The sequence below is a fragment of the Phyllopteryx taeniolatus genome, chromosome 12 (assembly GCF_024500385.1).
Source record: "Phyllopteryx taeniolatus isolate TA_2022b chromosome 12, UOR_Ptae_1.2, whole genome shotgun sequence".
NCBI classification, from domain to species: Eukaryota; Metazoa; Chordata; class Actinopteri; order Syngnathiformes; family Syngnathidae; genus Phyllopteryx; species Phyllopteryx taeniolatus.
The window spans coordinates 5973317-5990040 of NC_084513.1; the positions used below are offsets into that span (position 1 = coordinate 5973317).

The 16724-nt window shown below is 41.1% G+C and overlaps 1 protein-coding gene across 3 annotated transcripts in view; it reads right to left on the minus strand.

Moving 5' to 3' along the window:
* myo1b (myosin IB) overlaps window positions 1-16724 on the minus strand; it is a 70194-nt gene that overhangs the window by 31650 nt on the left and 21820 nt on the right. For all 3 annotated transcript variants that reach the window (XM_061791920.1, XM_061791921.1, XM_061791922.1), the window contains exons 4-5: window positions 2910-3004; window positions 1067-1171 (exon numbers count right to left, since the gene is read on the minus strand). In XM_061791920.1, the coding sequence (XP_061647904.1) occupies window positions 1067-1171; window positions 2910-3004 (200 nt within the window). The remainder of the gene's footprint in view (window positions 1-1066; window positions 1172-2909; window positions 3005-16724) is intronic.

The following is a 16724-nucleotide window of genomic DNA, read 5'->3' on the forward strand; positions in this document are numbered from 1 at the left end:
AGTAAAGAATATTCAGAAAAAGTGAGAGGCGCAGAGTACACAGATGCATTGTGTGAAGCCGGATAACTGTACTCCCTCTCTCCCTGTGTAGCATTAAGCAGAAGCTAAACTCTTGCAGATGTGCAGCGACAAAAACACGGGCATACAGCCTCATCCTTCATGGGCATTTCCTGTCCACTGCCCCCCACGGAAAATACAGCTGTCCATGTTCCAGCTCTAGTTGTAAGAATGAGACAGTTTTAATATACTAACATGCACATTTTACACTTCTGGTTGTTGATTTGTACACATCTCCCCGTTGCATAGATGCAATTACAAGCATGTGTTGTCTATCTGGCTTTACGCAGACAAACCACATGTGCACATAGTCAATTTTCTTTATGAGACCCTTTTCTATTGTTCAAGCTGCTCAACTGATAGTACTGTGGATTCCAATCTGAGCACTCATGAACATGTTCTGTTGCTCTGAATTAGAACATTATCTGGAAAACGACGAAATATTAAAACTACTCAAATCTCATTCAAATATAGCCCGTTTTCACACATTGTACACGTTCGCTCCTTCTAAATTCTGTATGTTTTGTGGGGATGTCTGTACTCATACTTGTTAAAACACTCCATTACTACAACACCTGATACCACCTTACCAGTCTGTCATATATGTGACTAGATAACGAAAAGTTCATCAAAAAGAGTCAACGTGTGCTTGCTTCAAGCGTTTTTTTTTGTTTTATTTTATTTTTTTATAAACAGTCCCAGTTAAAGTTTACAGTAAAACTATAACAAAATAGTGACTTACACATTGTATATTTGAGCAAACACACAGCCTCGTCTTGCAAAAGTCTGCTCGCTTAATTTTTGTGTTTTTGACAGTGTTCCTCAGCAGTCTGCAGTAGTGTTATGGATTAAAGTGCCCCAAAAAAAAAAAAAAAAAAAAAAAAAAATATATATATATATATATAAACAGGGGATCTTTATAGTTTGGCAAAATAATGTTTTTTTTGTGCTACACTTGATTTGAGACAGACAGTCCATGTCAGAGCTTGTAGGTCACTACTTTACTCACCTTCCAGCACAGGATTGGACTGCAGTAGCTGTTCCTTGACCTTATTCACCTCCTGGCCCTTCCCACACACCGCTGCCACATATGACATCACCAGCTTACTGGCCTCTGGAACAACACACACAGATAAATATCAAGTCCACTCTGACGCAAAACATGTTTTATCCTCCAATCTCATCCCCCCAAAAATCCCTTTTACCTCATCCCCTCAGGCACCCATCAGGGACGGTGTGTACCAATCAGAAAGAATTTAGCACAACAGTAGCAAAGCTGCAATACACAAAACACCCTACTTTCTATTTATTGGACTATTATTGCATCATGTTGTCATCATTAAAATTACTGGCTCCAATGAGACACCAGATGACGCAGTGTTTAAAAAAATGATTTGGAACAAAAGAGATGTGATTTTGTGGAGGAGAAATACAATTAGCTCAAATAGCATCTTCTATTGCGCCAAACTAGAGGACTAGCTTGTAAGAGCTGGCGTCAAGATCATTCATCCTGCCCAGGGAGAGGACAGTGACCCAGAAGTGATGATGTGAGTGATGTGTCAGGAAGGGATAGACAGGGAAGGAGCTTGACATCAGTTGCTGGTAGAGATCACTAATGAGCCTAGCAGGTCATCAAACGCTGAGCCAAGCTAGGCGTAGGATAGTGGGCAAATACTTTATGCAGCAGCCAAAAAGAGAAATGATAATCATCATCATCTGCTTTCAAAGTAATGCGGAACATGCTGCAGTGATTATTTGCATTGTTTTAAGTTAACAACTTCCCCAGACATTGCTCTGAAGAAATGCATTTCTTTTACATGTTGTAATTGTCCAATAATATTTACATGCTCAAGAAGCATGAGGAAACCCCGAGTAGGACATCAGCATCGATGACCCATATTTATGGACAGGCCTGTTTTTAATGGCCTTGTTCCACTACAGAGCTTCAGGGGTGATGAGATTACTGAAATCCACATTTATCGCCTCGATTTAGCTGGCCAGGATCTTGGGAGGGGCTTTTTAAACTTTTTTTATTTATAATTTTTTTAAATGTTGACAAAATCACCTAAATAAATGTCATCACATCATGCAAAACACTCCTTCCACTGTTGTCTTGGGCTTTACTTAATGCCACATCACAGAGACCCTGGGAAGTACAACTGCAATATGACTGGTGACTATTGTCAAACTATTACAATTGATACATTTAATTTTTGTGTGTGCATACCGTGATCCAGTCCATCCATTTGTCCATCGTGTGCTTTTTACTTGATCGAAAGAAGATAATACTGTATTTTGTCTGCCTTTTCATTTCAATTGACATCCACATATTGGATACCTAGTCACAGAGATGCTTTTGTAATTCATGTGCTGACACGTAGTTTCCCTGCAATGTCGATTTGATCTAACGCGACACAGTGGCCTCCCACATAACAGCCATTACAATGTACAGTTGCCTTTGAGCAGATTTTTACTATGCCTTGGAAAGATCTTTGTTGAGCATCCCAAACAAGACAAGCTGAGCTGATAAGGATAATTTTTCCCCTCCAGGTATGTAGCAACCAATGAATGGCCTACTTCGATTTAAGATATTCTGTTCTTGGGTAATCATATTTATCTTTGACTCGTGAGAAATCAAGAACTGTATGATCTGTGATTGCACTCAGCATATCCAAATTACTGTATCAATATAAATTATTATACAATATTTATGAAGTAGGAGTGTGCTTGACATGCCAGCAAAGATAAAGAAATCAAATTAAAGAAACAAAGTCAAAGAATCCCCGGGAAAGTTGATTTTACAGTAAGTAGAATTAAAAAATATATACAATCAAATACAAATGGTTTCTTACCGGTTTTCCCCGCTCCGCTCTCCCCTGTAATGAGAATACACTGGTCCTTGTCATGGTCTCGGAGTGACCTGTAGGCCTCATCTGCCAAAGCATAACTGGGGGACAGAAATTACAAACTCATTAGGGTTACATTGGTAATTTGCAATTTGTGTATACAACCAAATACTGTAAATGCAATTACAACTAATACACAAGCGATGTGACTCAAAATGAAATACACCATCTGTCAGCAAGTGATCACTGTAATCATTATGTTGTCGATTATTTTGTCATTCATTAAAATTTTCTGGCAAAGTGAAGAGTGAAAGAGGATCAGAAAAATGTCACAGTGCTGTGTCAGGCTGAATGGCGTCAAACCTAACCAGTAGCATGTGAGTTTATTGGAGAATTAGGTCGCATCTGTAAGATAGACTGAAGTGACTTGGAGCTTTATTTAGCTACAGAAGCACCATTTACGGTTTAGCACTAGCTGACCCTTCACATCTTCAAAACTAATCAGGGACAAGACTGCTGCAGGAAGGCAGAGCAAAAATTTAGTCAAACATAAATGCAAACGTTCATCGCAACTGCAACATCATGGTAAGTACAACCACTGGCTGATTTGTCATAAGCAATTACTTATTATTCAATATAGGTTTTAATAATACATTGGTAGGTCATAGGTAAACTGAAACTTAATTGTGATATCTGCTGTTGATGGCAGCATTTAACATTTTTTGGAGGGCTGTGCAGAATCCTTAAACCTACCTGAAAGAAAAGTGGAAAATATCGAAACTCCCTCCTGAGACAAGCAACAATTTATTTTTAATTGCCACCCTTTACCACACACAATGTTATGGATTTGTGTTTCAATGTCCCATTTCACAAATCAAGATGGACATTTCCCCCCCCCCCCCCCCCCCCCCCCCCCCCCCCCCCCCCCCCGAGTAGGGCTCTACTGTGGCAAACCATAATTTCAAGCATTCAACAGGTGACAACTTATCGACAAGGATATGTGGCAAGACTAAATCTGCACAATGCCAAGACTCTCATCATCTACCTTGAATTGGAACTGGAATTAGCAATGATTTGATATGCCAATGTTGTGCTCTTAGTGATACTCAAAACTCAAAGCTAACAACACATTCAGTTTGGTTCAGAGAGCTTGTGGTGGAATGTGAGAATACCATCTAAATTACGGTACATACAGAGGTTTGTTACCATATATTTTATGTGGTTTACACTAATTTGCTGGCATGGGTTGGAGGTAATCTCCACCCTGGTCACACCAGTAACCACAGGGTAGATTTTAACAGACAGGAAATTCTGAGTCAACAGTATGTAACTCTAAACTTCTAATTGTAACATGACTAATTCCTTATAAGAAGTCATGACATCATGGGCAATAGCCAGAGACTGACACCTGATGAACGCATTCCAGGCAAAAGTAAAAGCTCCACCTAATTGGGCTTAATGTTCTGCTACATCACACATCTTAAAACAGTGCACCATTCCGTCTGCAGCAAGGCCTTAGCCAACCTTGGCCACATTCAAACCCACAGGTCGCCATGGCACTAATGTAGCATTCCAAGTCTAGGGCTATACATGACTCTGTGGCAAATCGAATGATTAGAGTTGCTGGAAAAGTGATTAGCTAATCAGATTTTTCAGACTTGAATCATAACAAATTTTAGAACTGCTGGCGTGTCGCATTTACTTGGAAAAAAAAAAAAAAAAAAAAAAAAAAAAAAAACATTTCACAATTTTTAGCCTGTTTTTTTATGGCCAATGCCACTTTGCCAATGCCACACTGCACGCAATTTCTGCGCATGTGCAGTGTTGGTCTTGGTGGCTGGAGTGGGGGCGGTGATGAAGTCTTGAGCGCTCCACCGTGACTATGATCTCCATGGAATTAGGCGTCCGATAGCTGAGCCTGAAGAGCTGCATGGATAGTCATGGTAGCCCCAACCAAACCCAGAAAGCAGCCATCGCTAGGGAAGGCGACCTGTGGAAGAATGAACGGGAGTGGTTTTATCCAACACAGCGTGGCAGATGACGATTGAAAACAGGCACCTGATCCCAGACAACAATAATTTAACGCCACCGACAAGGCCAAAAACAACCTGACAAATAAATAAATAAAAAACCCGCCAGCGTACTCACTTTCCGGTTCAATAGATAGTTTTCAAATAACCAAATTGTATTTTTCATTTGTTAGACTATGACATGTCCTTGTTTCAGAATAGTACAAGGAGTAACTATCCGATTCGGAAGTCACCGTTACTGTCAACACGAATAACAAACCGTGATTTAGAGTCCGAGCCCTCCTCAAAGTGACCAAAATGTTTCCCTTTATGCTGGTATGTAAAATGTAGTATAGTTAGTTTAGCAACTTGCCAAAATATACTTAAGTGTTTTAAAAACTCTTCGTGACTAAACTAGGGGATTGCAGATTCCCACCCAACATAATCAATTGATATCAATTTGTTGAGAATAAGTTGGAAACTTCATTATTGCCAGCTAAATTTACCCTGTTGGACATGCTTCAAAGAATGCATCCAATCCAATAAAAAAAAAAAAAAAAAAAAAAAAAAACTCAGTGTCGAGAATGTTGAAAGTAAAAAAGTTGGCAAATAATAATAATAATAAAAAAAACTAAATGTGCCTGTTTTGGATTCTCTCAATTGAAAGGTTTTTCTACTATAAACTCGCATATACAAACTGATTTACTTAGACAACCAAGCAACATTCAGGTTATGCAAAAAGGTTATTCTCAGCTCATCAATTTGCACTTTTCCAGGACTTTCACAAGACATGAGCCCACAACTGAAAAGGGCAGCACAGTGTGGCAGATGTCTTCTTTGTGAAAACCCTTCTGTCGCCTAACTTGATCCTGACAATGAACAAACCATTATACAATTATACTGCCCAAGGGGAGAACTGTGGGCCAAATGGGTGAGGGTACCCGAGGAAAAAAAAGGGTGGGAGGTCTCTTGCCAGGGACTTTTCCAAGTGAGTCACACCAGTCAAGATTACATGCATACTGTAGTTTAGTTGAGCTGCCATTATAGCTCAACTAATACGTAAAATCAAACTAATTGTTTTGTTCCAGCAAGCAAAGGCAGGGGATTTATCTTATTGGCCTATATATGTCCCCCTCAGTTACTTAATTTGTCGTGCTCTTGCTGGTCTACCAGCCAGACAGGGTAGTCGTTCCATTCAATCCCTTGACATAAAAAAAGCATTGGATACCTTGGGGTCGGGGAAGGTTGATGAACAATATTCATTCCGCTATGACAGAAATATGCTGTCAAACATGCCGTTTTAAACATTACAAAGTGCCATGGTCATCATCAAACAGAAGCGAACAAGGCACCCACTTAGCCATCTCATAAGTGTGTGAAGCTGGGAATGTGGGGTTGAGACAGGCACCAGTCTCAAGACCATAAGTTGCGCTTGGCACTTCCCCTTCACAGATGACTCCGGGCTATAATTTGGATTTACACGTGGCAGCGGTGAACAAAAACCACAACAGCATGACATCAGCGATTGAAAATAGTAGTTCTCAGCTAAACTCCGGTCTCTGGGATACAAGGGGTCTGCTAAATGTCCTTTGAGGACAAATTCTGCATCCTTTGTTCACATTTAAAACGTTTTACTAAAGGTTAAAGTACATCCTTTCTAAAAGACGCCAACCAGACTAGTGCAAAGACAAAATCTAAATTATACAATATGAACAGCACATTTGCACTGCCATTTAATTTAGAAAGAAATATACCTTTAACAATCCCCAAAACTGACAACTGGAGTACAGGACTTTGCTATATTCAGTAGTTTCTATTTAAAGTCAGGACCAGAAGAGCAGCCTGTGATCTCAGAGTGATCAGGCTTCCCTGCGAGCAGGAAATCCGCCTGCGACAGCCAAGGAAACAACTCCTTCCTAAAGACCAGGTGGATGAGGAGGCTGATCTAACCAAGCCTAAAACACACACCCACGCATATACATCCATGAAGAGACCATAGGCAAACCAGGCAGTGTGGGTGGCCTGGCAGTACACATGCACACAGAAGAGTCTGGGTTCAAACAGATGTGGCCCAGATGAGAATGGTTATGACACTGTGCTGTTGTAAAACAGGTGGGAAGGAGAACATGTTACAGAACAGAATAAAGTGGCACATCCAGAATATCTCTATTTTTAATTTAAAAAATTAAGTGAGGTGGGTCTACTGCCTAAAATCCTTTATTCTGTGTGTGTGGTACTACTGATATGGCTTGGTCAATACATTAAAAATTGGAAGAGAGAATTTACTTGAATGTAGACCAAGTCAGAATCATCTTTATTTGCCAAGTATGTCCAAAAACACACACAAGGAATTTGTCTCCGGTAGTTGGAGCCGCTCTAGTACGACAACAGACAGAGAACACTTTTGAGACATAAAGACATTGAGATAAACAGTCACTGAGCAATAAAGGGTTACTAGTTATCTGGTAATAACGGTACAATTTTTTAGATTTATCTTATTTTCACGCCCATAAGGCGCACTTAAAAGTCTTAAATTTTCTCCAAAATGTACAGGGTGCCCCTTATGTGTGTACAGAGTTCCAAAATCTATAAATGTTGTTGTGTGATGAGCGCTCCGCTTGACTGACTGGGAGCATTTCCTGCCGTCACGCTGCTTATACAGAGGAAGAGCAACGTGGCTGAGGACAGCATGCAGCCGTTAAAGGGGGAAGGGTGAGCGTGAAGGAGGACGCTAAAGGCACGCCCCCAGTAGGTATATAGTGCCGGTATGTGCATTATGCAAAACAACATTGGTTTGGCTAAGGACCCCCGAAAATGGCACCTACGAAGCACAGTTTAAACTGCAAGATATCAGTTACGCAGAGGAACATGGGAATCGAGCAGCCACGAGAGGGAACCTGGCGTGTTTGATGGAGAATTTGTCCAGCTGTTCTTTTCGGATACAGAAGATGAGGACTTTGATGGATTTGTGGATGAGGATTGATAAAAAAAATAACGTGAGTACATTGTTAAATACTTCAATAAAGTACAACCAAAGTCAGTTTTGCTCCCGCTGCCTTTTTAAAAACATTGTTTTAGCGTGCATGCTACCGTATTTTTTGCCATGCCTGCGCCCAATAATATGTATGTGTTGAATACAGAAATAGACCCCGTAACTGAGACTGCAGCTTTTAATACGGTGCACCTTATGTTCGCAAAAATATGCTATTTTTTTGCAAAAAGATGCAGAGTCCTCTAGCACTTAGAGCAGTTTGAATGACAAATATAGCAATAGTCCGGCGCAATGACCATTGTGCAAAGGGCGCCGAGACTTCAAGGAGTGTATGCAGTTTAAAGTGACTAGTGGCGTGATAATCTGGGACAATGTTGATTGTGCAAATGTTGCATATACTCATCAGTCAGTGTGCTAGTGGGGCAGGTGCTACTCTGGCATGAGTGGCCAGTATTGGTCAACAACAAATATGCAGATAGTCTCTCCACGCTGCACTACTACAGTGAGTGCACGAGTATGTATAATTGGCCGACAGAAATGTGACAACAAACTCAAGACAAACAAATTGGCAGCATGTTGCAATGGAATTGTAGGTTAGCTGTTTAAGAAGTTCATTGCGAGAGGGAAGAAGCTCTTGGAATGTCTGCTAGTTCGAGTTTGCATTGCTCGGTAGCGCCTACCTGAGGGAAGGAGCTGGAAGAGCTGTTGACCGGGATGTGGAGGGTCCGAGAGGATTTTGCACACTCTTGTCTTAGTTCTGGCTGCGTGCAAGTCGTGATTGTCCGTTGCAGTTGGAGTTTGTCCTTTTTGTAGCAGCACCAAACCAGACTGTGATGGAAGAACACAGGACTGATTCGATGACTGCTGTGAACATCCTCAGCAGCAGGCCGTGCTTCCTCTGCTGGGCCTTTTTGAGGACGGAGTTGATATTGATCGCCCACTTCAGGCCCTGAGATACTGTAATTCCCAAGAACTTGAAGGTCTCGACGGTTGACACAAGGCAGCTGGACAGCGTGAGGGGCAGCTGTGGCGAAGGATGCCTCCTGAAGTCCACGATCATCTCTAAAGACTTGAGCGTGTTCAGCTCCAGGTTGTGTCTGCCGCACCACAGCTCCAGTCGCTCCACTTCCTGTCGATATACAGACTCATCACAGTCTTTGATGAGGCCGATGACAGTGGTGTCATCTGCAAACTTCAGGAGTTTGACAGCCGGGTGTGTTGAGGTGCAGTCGTTCGTGTAGAGAGAGAAGAGCAGCGGAGAGAGGACACAACCTTGGGGTGCCCCAGTGCTGATGCTGCGTGTGGATGAGGTGCTTTCCCTCAGCCTCACCTGCTTTGTCCTGCCCGTCAGAAAGCTGTAAATCCACTGGCAGATGGCAGGCGAGATGCTAAATTGGAGAAGCTTGGAGGAAAGGAGTTCAGGGATGGTGTTGAACGCTGAGCTGAACACGAACAGGATCCTTGCGTAGGTCCCTGCACTGTCGAGGTGTTCTAGGATGAAGTGCAGTCCCATGTTGAGTGCATCATCCGCAGACCTGTTCGCTCGGTAGGCAAACTGCAGGGGGTCCACCAGGGGACCTGTGACGCTCTTGAGGTGGTCCAGCACAAGACGTTCAAAAGGACTTCATGACCACAGATGTCAAGGCGACAGGCCTGTATTCATTTAGACCCGAGATTGTAGGTTTCTAGGGGACTGGAATGATGGTGGAGCGTTTGAAACAGGATGGTACTTCAACACAGTACCAGAGATCTATTGGAGAACTGTGTGAAGACTTGAGCGAGCTGTTCCGCGCAGACTTTGAGGCAGGATGGGGACACATGGTCTGGGCCAGCTGCTTTGTTAATCTTTTGCTGTTTGAAGATGCGTCTCGCATCCTGTTCGTGGATGGTTAACGCAGAAGTCAGAGATGTTATTGTGGTCGGTGGTGTGGCTCGGTGGGTGTGGGGTGTGAAAGTGTCCCTTTCAAATCTGCAGTAGGTTTGCCTCATCGTTGGCTAGTGTGCTATTGTTCTCAGCTTGGGGTGATCGTCACTTGTAATTGGTCAGCGATTGGAATGCATGCCAGACTGATTTAGAGTCGTTAGCGCGAAACTGTTTTTCCGACTTTGTTGCATAGTTTCTCTTTGCAATGTTAATTTCTTTAGTCAGCTGGTTTCTAGCTCAATTATACAAGGCCCTGTCCCCGCTCTGATATGCGCCTTCCTTAGCTTGGCAAAGTTGCTTAAGTTTGGGAGAGAACCACGGCTTGTTATTGAATGTGCGAAATGTTGGTACACACACATCTTCACCGAAACTAATATAGGATGTGACAGTGTCTGTATATTCATCCAGGCTGCCAGCTGAATTTTCAAAGACACTCCAGTCTGTGCAGTCTAAACAGCTTTGAAGTTCTATCTTTGCTTCATTGGTCCACTTTTTCCACTGTTTTCACTGTAGGCTTCACGCAATTAAGTTCTTGCCTGCATGTCCGTATTAAGTGAATTAATCAGTGATCAGACAAGCCCAGTGCTGCATCAGGTTTGGCACGGTATGCATTATTTAGCATAGTATAGCAGTGGTCAAAAATGTTATTTTCCCTGGTGGGACAGTCGATGTGCTGCTTGTATTTAGGGAGTTCGTGGTTGCGTTTAGCTTTGTTAAAGTCCCCGAGAATAATGAGGGGAAGGTCCGGGTGTTTTTTTCAATTTCGTTTACTTCGTCGACGAGCATTAGCAGTGTGGCGTTCGTGTTAGCTTGAGGCGGAATGTAGTTACCAGTGAGAAGGAATGATGGGAACTCACGAGGCGAGTAGAATGGCTTACAGTTCAAAAACAGCGACTCCAAATGCGCGCTGCAGTGTGTGCTGAGCTCCGTGATGGCCGTACACCATTTTTTGTTGATATAGATGCATATCCTGCCGCCTTTTGTTTTCCCCGATGAGTTCATGTTTCGGTCTGCCCGCTGAAGATGGAAGCCGGGAAGCATGACGGTGCCATCGGGTACAACCTCACAAAGCCAAGTCTCCGTAAAGCACATGGCGGTGGAACATGGCGATTTTTCACAACAAACCAAAAACGTTGAGTTAAAAAATGACTACAGAGTATACTGAATGTGACTATGTCTGAGTCATGAGATTTCATCGAGGAATAAATGGTGCAGCACATGGATGAAACTTAATGTCCTGGCTACGTAATATATTTGGGGGGGGGGGGGGGGGGGGGGGGGGGGGTGATACATAGCCACATGAGCAAAGCCACAGGCAGGAAAATGGAAACAGAGGATCAAGACTTCATTTTATAACCCAAAAAGCAGCAAGCTTGTCAGTTTGGGGAAATTCTTCTATTGATGCTGCTCTCAATGTCTTATTCTGTTGCTAAAGCAATGTCTTTGGTGACTAGTCATGACAAGACATATACTGTATTGAGGCTTTTCACGCTGGTGATGCTTTTAAGAAGGACATAATACTTTGAGCAGCTTTATAGTTTGTAAGAAAATGTTGAAAACTGTGACCTATTTAGTATGTACCATTTTTGTGCTATGATTGCATACTAATGTGGAAAATCCTCTGTGACTGCTTGTTATAGAACATATTGTATTGACCCCACAGGCGGTCTCGGACAAACATAGGCGCCTCGACACTTTCAATCACTTTATTGAACAAACAGTAACGAAATAAAACTAATAATGTAGCTTCACAGTTTCAACTGATGCACAGGGACTCCACGCACAGACTTGCTAATGCTAGCTGCTAACATGAGCTCACAATAGCCAACTATATGCTCTGTGAGCATGTTCTCTCAAAACGCGTATCTCAAAACATATTTCCCAATTAAAATGAAGGAAATGAGGCACACTGTATTGTTAAGGCAAAATTGGGACCCCAACCAACATGGCGCTTCAACACATCCCTATTGAAGGACCCAGATTTTGATTCTTTTGTTAGGAAGGAATGGGATGAGTCTCTGAAATTCAAAACCGAAAATTCAACGACTGCCCGACCATATCCCCATCTCTGTTGTGGGAAACCGGTAAAGCTGTTTTGAGCGGTCGAATGATATCATATTCTTCGTATAAGAAAAAACAAGAACAATAATTGGAAAATGGAATTGAGGAAAAAATTAAACACCTCACAGAAGAATATGCAATTAATCCGATAGATACGCTGAGAAACAAACTTCAAAAGGCAAAACATCAGTTTGACGTTACTTATCAAAAAGAACAGATTTTCTACAACAGTTAAGATACACTAACTTTGAGTACAATAATAAATCGGGAAAATTCCTTGCGAACCAACTTCAGCACAATAAAGAACAGAAAGAAATGTAAATCATGAATTACAGCTGTACACAGTCACCGTTAAAAATAAATGACATTTTTTACAATTTTTATAGCAGCTTATACGCATCTTCGAACAACCCAGATCAAAAAGAAATTGAAACTTTTATTAAGGATCTAAACATCCCTCAATTAAATACACAGATTAAAGACAGCCTTGAGGTTCCTTTAACCATCACTGAATTACATAATGCATTAAAAAATATGCAACCGGGACGAGCGCCTGGTCCGGACGGAATTCCTGTTGAATTCATTAAACATTTTTGGCCAATACTAGCACCTCTATTTTTCAGAACAGTCAATGAGATAAAGGATAAAGGTAGAATTAGTAGCCATATGAACACATCTTCAATTAAGTTATTACTAAAGCCAGGTAAAGACCCCACTCTCCCGGTGAATTATCGGCCCTTATCACTGATTAATGTAGATATCAAGATTATCTCAAAAACCGTCGCAGCAAGACTTGAAAAGGTACTTCTGTCGATAATCCACCATGACCAGACAGGCTTCATTAAAAGGTAGAAGCTTCACAAATAATGTCAGACGTCTGTTGAATTTAATAAGCATGTCACAGCGTAAAAATCTAAACGCAATCATCATGTCACTTGACGCAGAGAAAGCTTTCGATAAAGTTAACTGGGTTTTCCTGTTTGCAGTACTTCGCAAATTTGGCTTTGGAGATTCATTTATACATTGGATAGCAACATTGTACAATTCGCCGAAAGCGACAGTCACAACAAATGGGATCACTTCACAAAGTTTTACATTACAAAGAGGAACCAGACAAGGATGTCCACTCTCACCAATGCTATTTTGCAATATTTATCGAACCTCTTGCTGCCGCTATACGTCAGAATACTAATATTAAAAAGGTATCTGGTCACTAGTGACAGAACACAAAATCAATCTATATGCTGATGATTTTCTTCTTTACTTACAGGAACCCAAGTATTCTCTTCAGGCAGTCTTCAATCTCATTAAAACATTTTCACAAATATCAGACTACTCTATTAACTGGACAAAATCAACAATACTCCCAAAAACAGCAAGCTCATGGACTCCTGCAAATCAAATCCTAGAGTACGCGATGCCTATAGCAAACATTAAGTACTTAGGTATCAATATTTCCTCAAAACTCACATAGCTAACCAATCTAAATTACACACCATTTCTGGAAAAAATCTCATCTGATTTAAGACACTGGAATAACTTGCCTATATCATTACTAGGAAGAATAGCTACAATAAAAATGAAAACCTTACCTCAAATAAATTATTTTCAATGATTCCATTTAAGCCAACATTTAAATGGTTTCAAAACTTAGATTCTTCTGTAATAAATTTTTATTCAAAAAATAAGAAAAATAGAATCAGTCTATCCACTCTTCAGAAAAGTAAACAGGCGGGAGGCCTAAATGCTCCCAACTTTAAACATGATTATTTATTTAGCGAAACCTCATCACATGGTTACACCACAGTGAGGAGTGTGATCCTTGGCTAGAATTGGAACAAACAGACTTCAACAACATCAAACTACCAAAACTCCCATTTATTTCTACTAGTCTTAAACGCCATAAATGTTTCAAGAATCCAATAATCGCATCCACCTTAACGGCTTGGTGGCAAAGTTTAGAATCAACAGGATCTCTATTAGCTCCCAGTATGCTCTCCCCAATCTGGCATAATCCAGATTTTGAAATAGATGAATAATGAAAGATACATTACTTATTGGAAATAATTTTTTGAGCAATTAAATACAATTTTATCATTTCCCACGGCACACCAGAAGAGCGCTCACGGCACACTAACCAGTGTGCCCCAGCAGTGCACACTGGTTAGTGTGCACACTGGTTGAGAATCACTGCTCTAGACTTCCTACGGTGATGCAACAGCAAGAAACAAAGAGGTACTATTTCACAATGTAAGAAATCAAAAGATAGATTTTGTCCAGATAACATTGCTTTTGTCAAACACGGGCAGTGTACAATAGCTGATGCAAGCTGAACTGCAACACAATGGCTGATAGTAAGAGCAGTGGAGTGCCAGCCTCTCTGTTAGGTCTCTACATTTGGCCCCTTTGTAAGTCTGGACAAAATAGCAGTTTCTACACATGGCCAAATTTCCACAGGCTATTGAATCCTCTTCACATTAAGCACTCCCAAATCCGTTTAACAGCTTGATTGAGTTAATTTGACCAATCACATGCTACCCAACCTTGACTCTGCACGGGCTGTTCTGACTGCAACACAACAGCAGCAGTCAATTCTATCGGTTTCTTTATCAGGCTGCGCACATCTAAGGGTAGTCATACATTTCAGTCATACGGTTCCAGGTGGATTTCGCAAGTCAACACTCAAAAACAGAGAAGAACCCTTGGAGTAAAGTCACAGTGTATCTAACCCCCCCAAATAATAGTAAAATGTGTGTGAGTACAATACGTGTTAAAAATATATAACAGGTACCACTAGAGAAGGCCAAATTTATATCCCTGAATTGTTGTTATTGTGCAAGATTTGAACACACAGGAAATAAGTCTTTGGGTCTTCTTTAAGTGATAACCTTCAGTGGTATTGGTAACAGACAAAAGTATAAAAATAATAACTAATGTAATCGAGACTGTAGCAAGTAAATCAATTACTTTTACAAACAAACAAGCCACAACTTGAAGTCAATGATTAATTATCTCACATTGACTATTGTAATGTGTTGCTTTATGGTCTTCCCATGTCGATTACTAAAAGCTTACAGTTAATACAAAATGCTGCAACAAGACTGTTGACTGAGACGAGAAAGTTTGATCATACTGTATAAACCCCTCGTATACAACTAGTCACTCGCCCTCCCTCACCTTTTGGAATTTGGCCTGTTTAAATGCTTCTTTTCCCCCTTTCCCCCAATTCACTGCATTTCATCCGCATGTTGAAAATGTGAGTGGAAAGGAACAAGCTTACTCTTTCCCAATCATTCCTCTGTGGGCGCGCTGATCTCACCATCACGCCAACACATTCTACCCACCTGAGTCAAAATGCCGTTTCAGTAAATGTCCACTTCAAGCTACCAACAAACAGGTTTGCTGCTACAGCAGTGACTATATATGCCGAAAAAGGGCTCATGGATGCAGTATGAAAATTAACAGTAACAAACAAAAATTGGAGGATTTGTATATTTATAATCATCTATCCATCCATTTTCTGTACAATTTATTCTGTTCTGGGTCGTGGGGGAGCTGCAGCCCATCTGTGCTGACTTTTGACAAGAGGTGGACCACACCCTGCACTGATCACCCGTCAATTACAGTGAAGTTGTGGTTTGGGTGTTGTTCTTATACATTCAATTGAATTTGGCAACTCATTCATCTACACAACACTTTGATACAAAATTTTAACAGGAAGGCTTGGTACAAAGTCCAGGAGTAATTTGCCCTGGGAAGGATGCACAAACAAAGAAAGTATGTATTTACAACCTTCAGCTACGACGAGCAGTGAAAGGCAAACCAAGGTGAGATGCCATTAATCAGTAAATGACTAAAGTTCACCCAACCCATAAATTCACCTGGTGAACATTGCATGCAAGTACTTATAATTCAAAACAAAACTGCATTATCAGCAACATGGTATGCAGTTTTTTTGGCATGCTCTAGCTTCATTATTTTCCTTCAGATGCGCCTTACGGTCTTGGCAATATGCCTAAAGTGCTGTCAAGGGTCCTCCATGACAATGACTGCTTGAAATTTGACACCAGCGTGCCAAATCCACAATCACCATAGCTTGTTCATTGCTGCAGCACAGTACAAATATTTGTTTCTGTGGGCAATGCCGCCAGGTCTAAATAATCTTTAGTACGTTCCTCCAAAAACAAATCTGTTTTTCATATTTTAAAAAATATATATATTTCTTTTATTTAGGTAGGGTATGCAAATATGTCAATAGGCATAGTGGGGTGTACATAACAGCTGATAGCACATATACACAAGGACAGGCCTTGGCCCATTGCCCATTAGTCAAATGTGATGCAATTGAGAGAGGGAGCATTGGGGATTTCAATGTCATCGAACACTTGGAAAATATGACCCTAGCCCAGAGACTACACACCCATACTTCTCAGTCTGTGTCTGGCCTTGGCAACAGCTGACCCCAGGCCATCTGTAACAATTCTGCATGGGTAAGAGGTACCAATTAGTTCACTTATAATGCTTAACCTTCATGTGTACAAGAGGAAAATTTCCGCTGGTTGTGAGTGCCCGTTAACTTATGGGTGTCGCATCTGTGGATGCATTATTTGAAAAGGAAAGTGAAGGGGTTCAGCAGTTACTTTATCCGTTGCTAGTTATTTGTTCTGTCTGTCTGTCACTAAGATGTCCAATGCACACAAGTCATTAGGTTACCATTATGTATCAGGAGGGCATGCTGAGATTGTATATGCTCAATATGCCCGGAAAACCGGAAATATATCACATTCATGAGCATTGGAAATCATTCAAATTTGGGTATATCAATGTGAATTAAG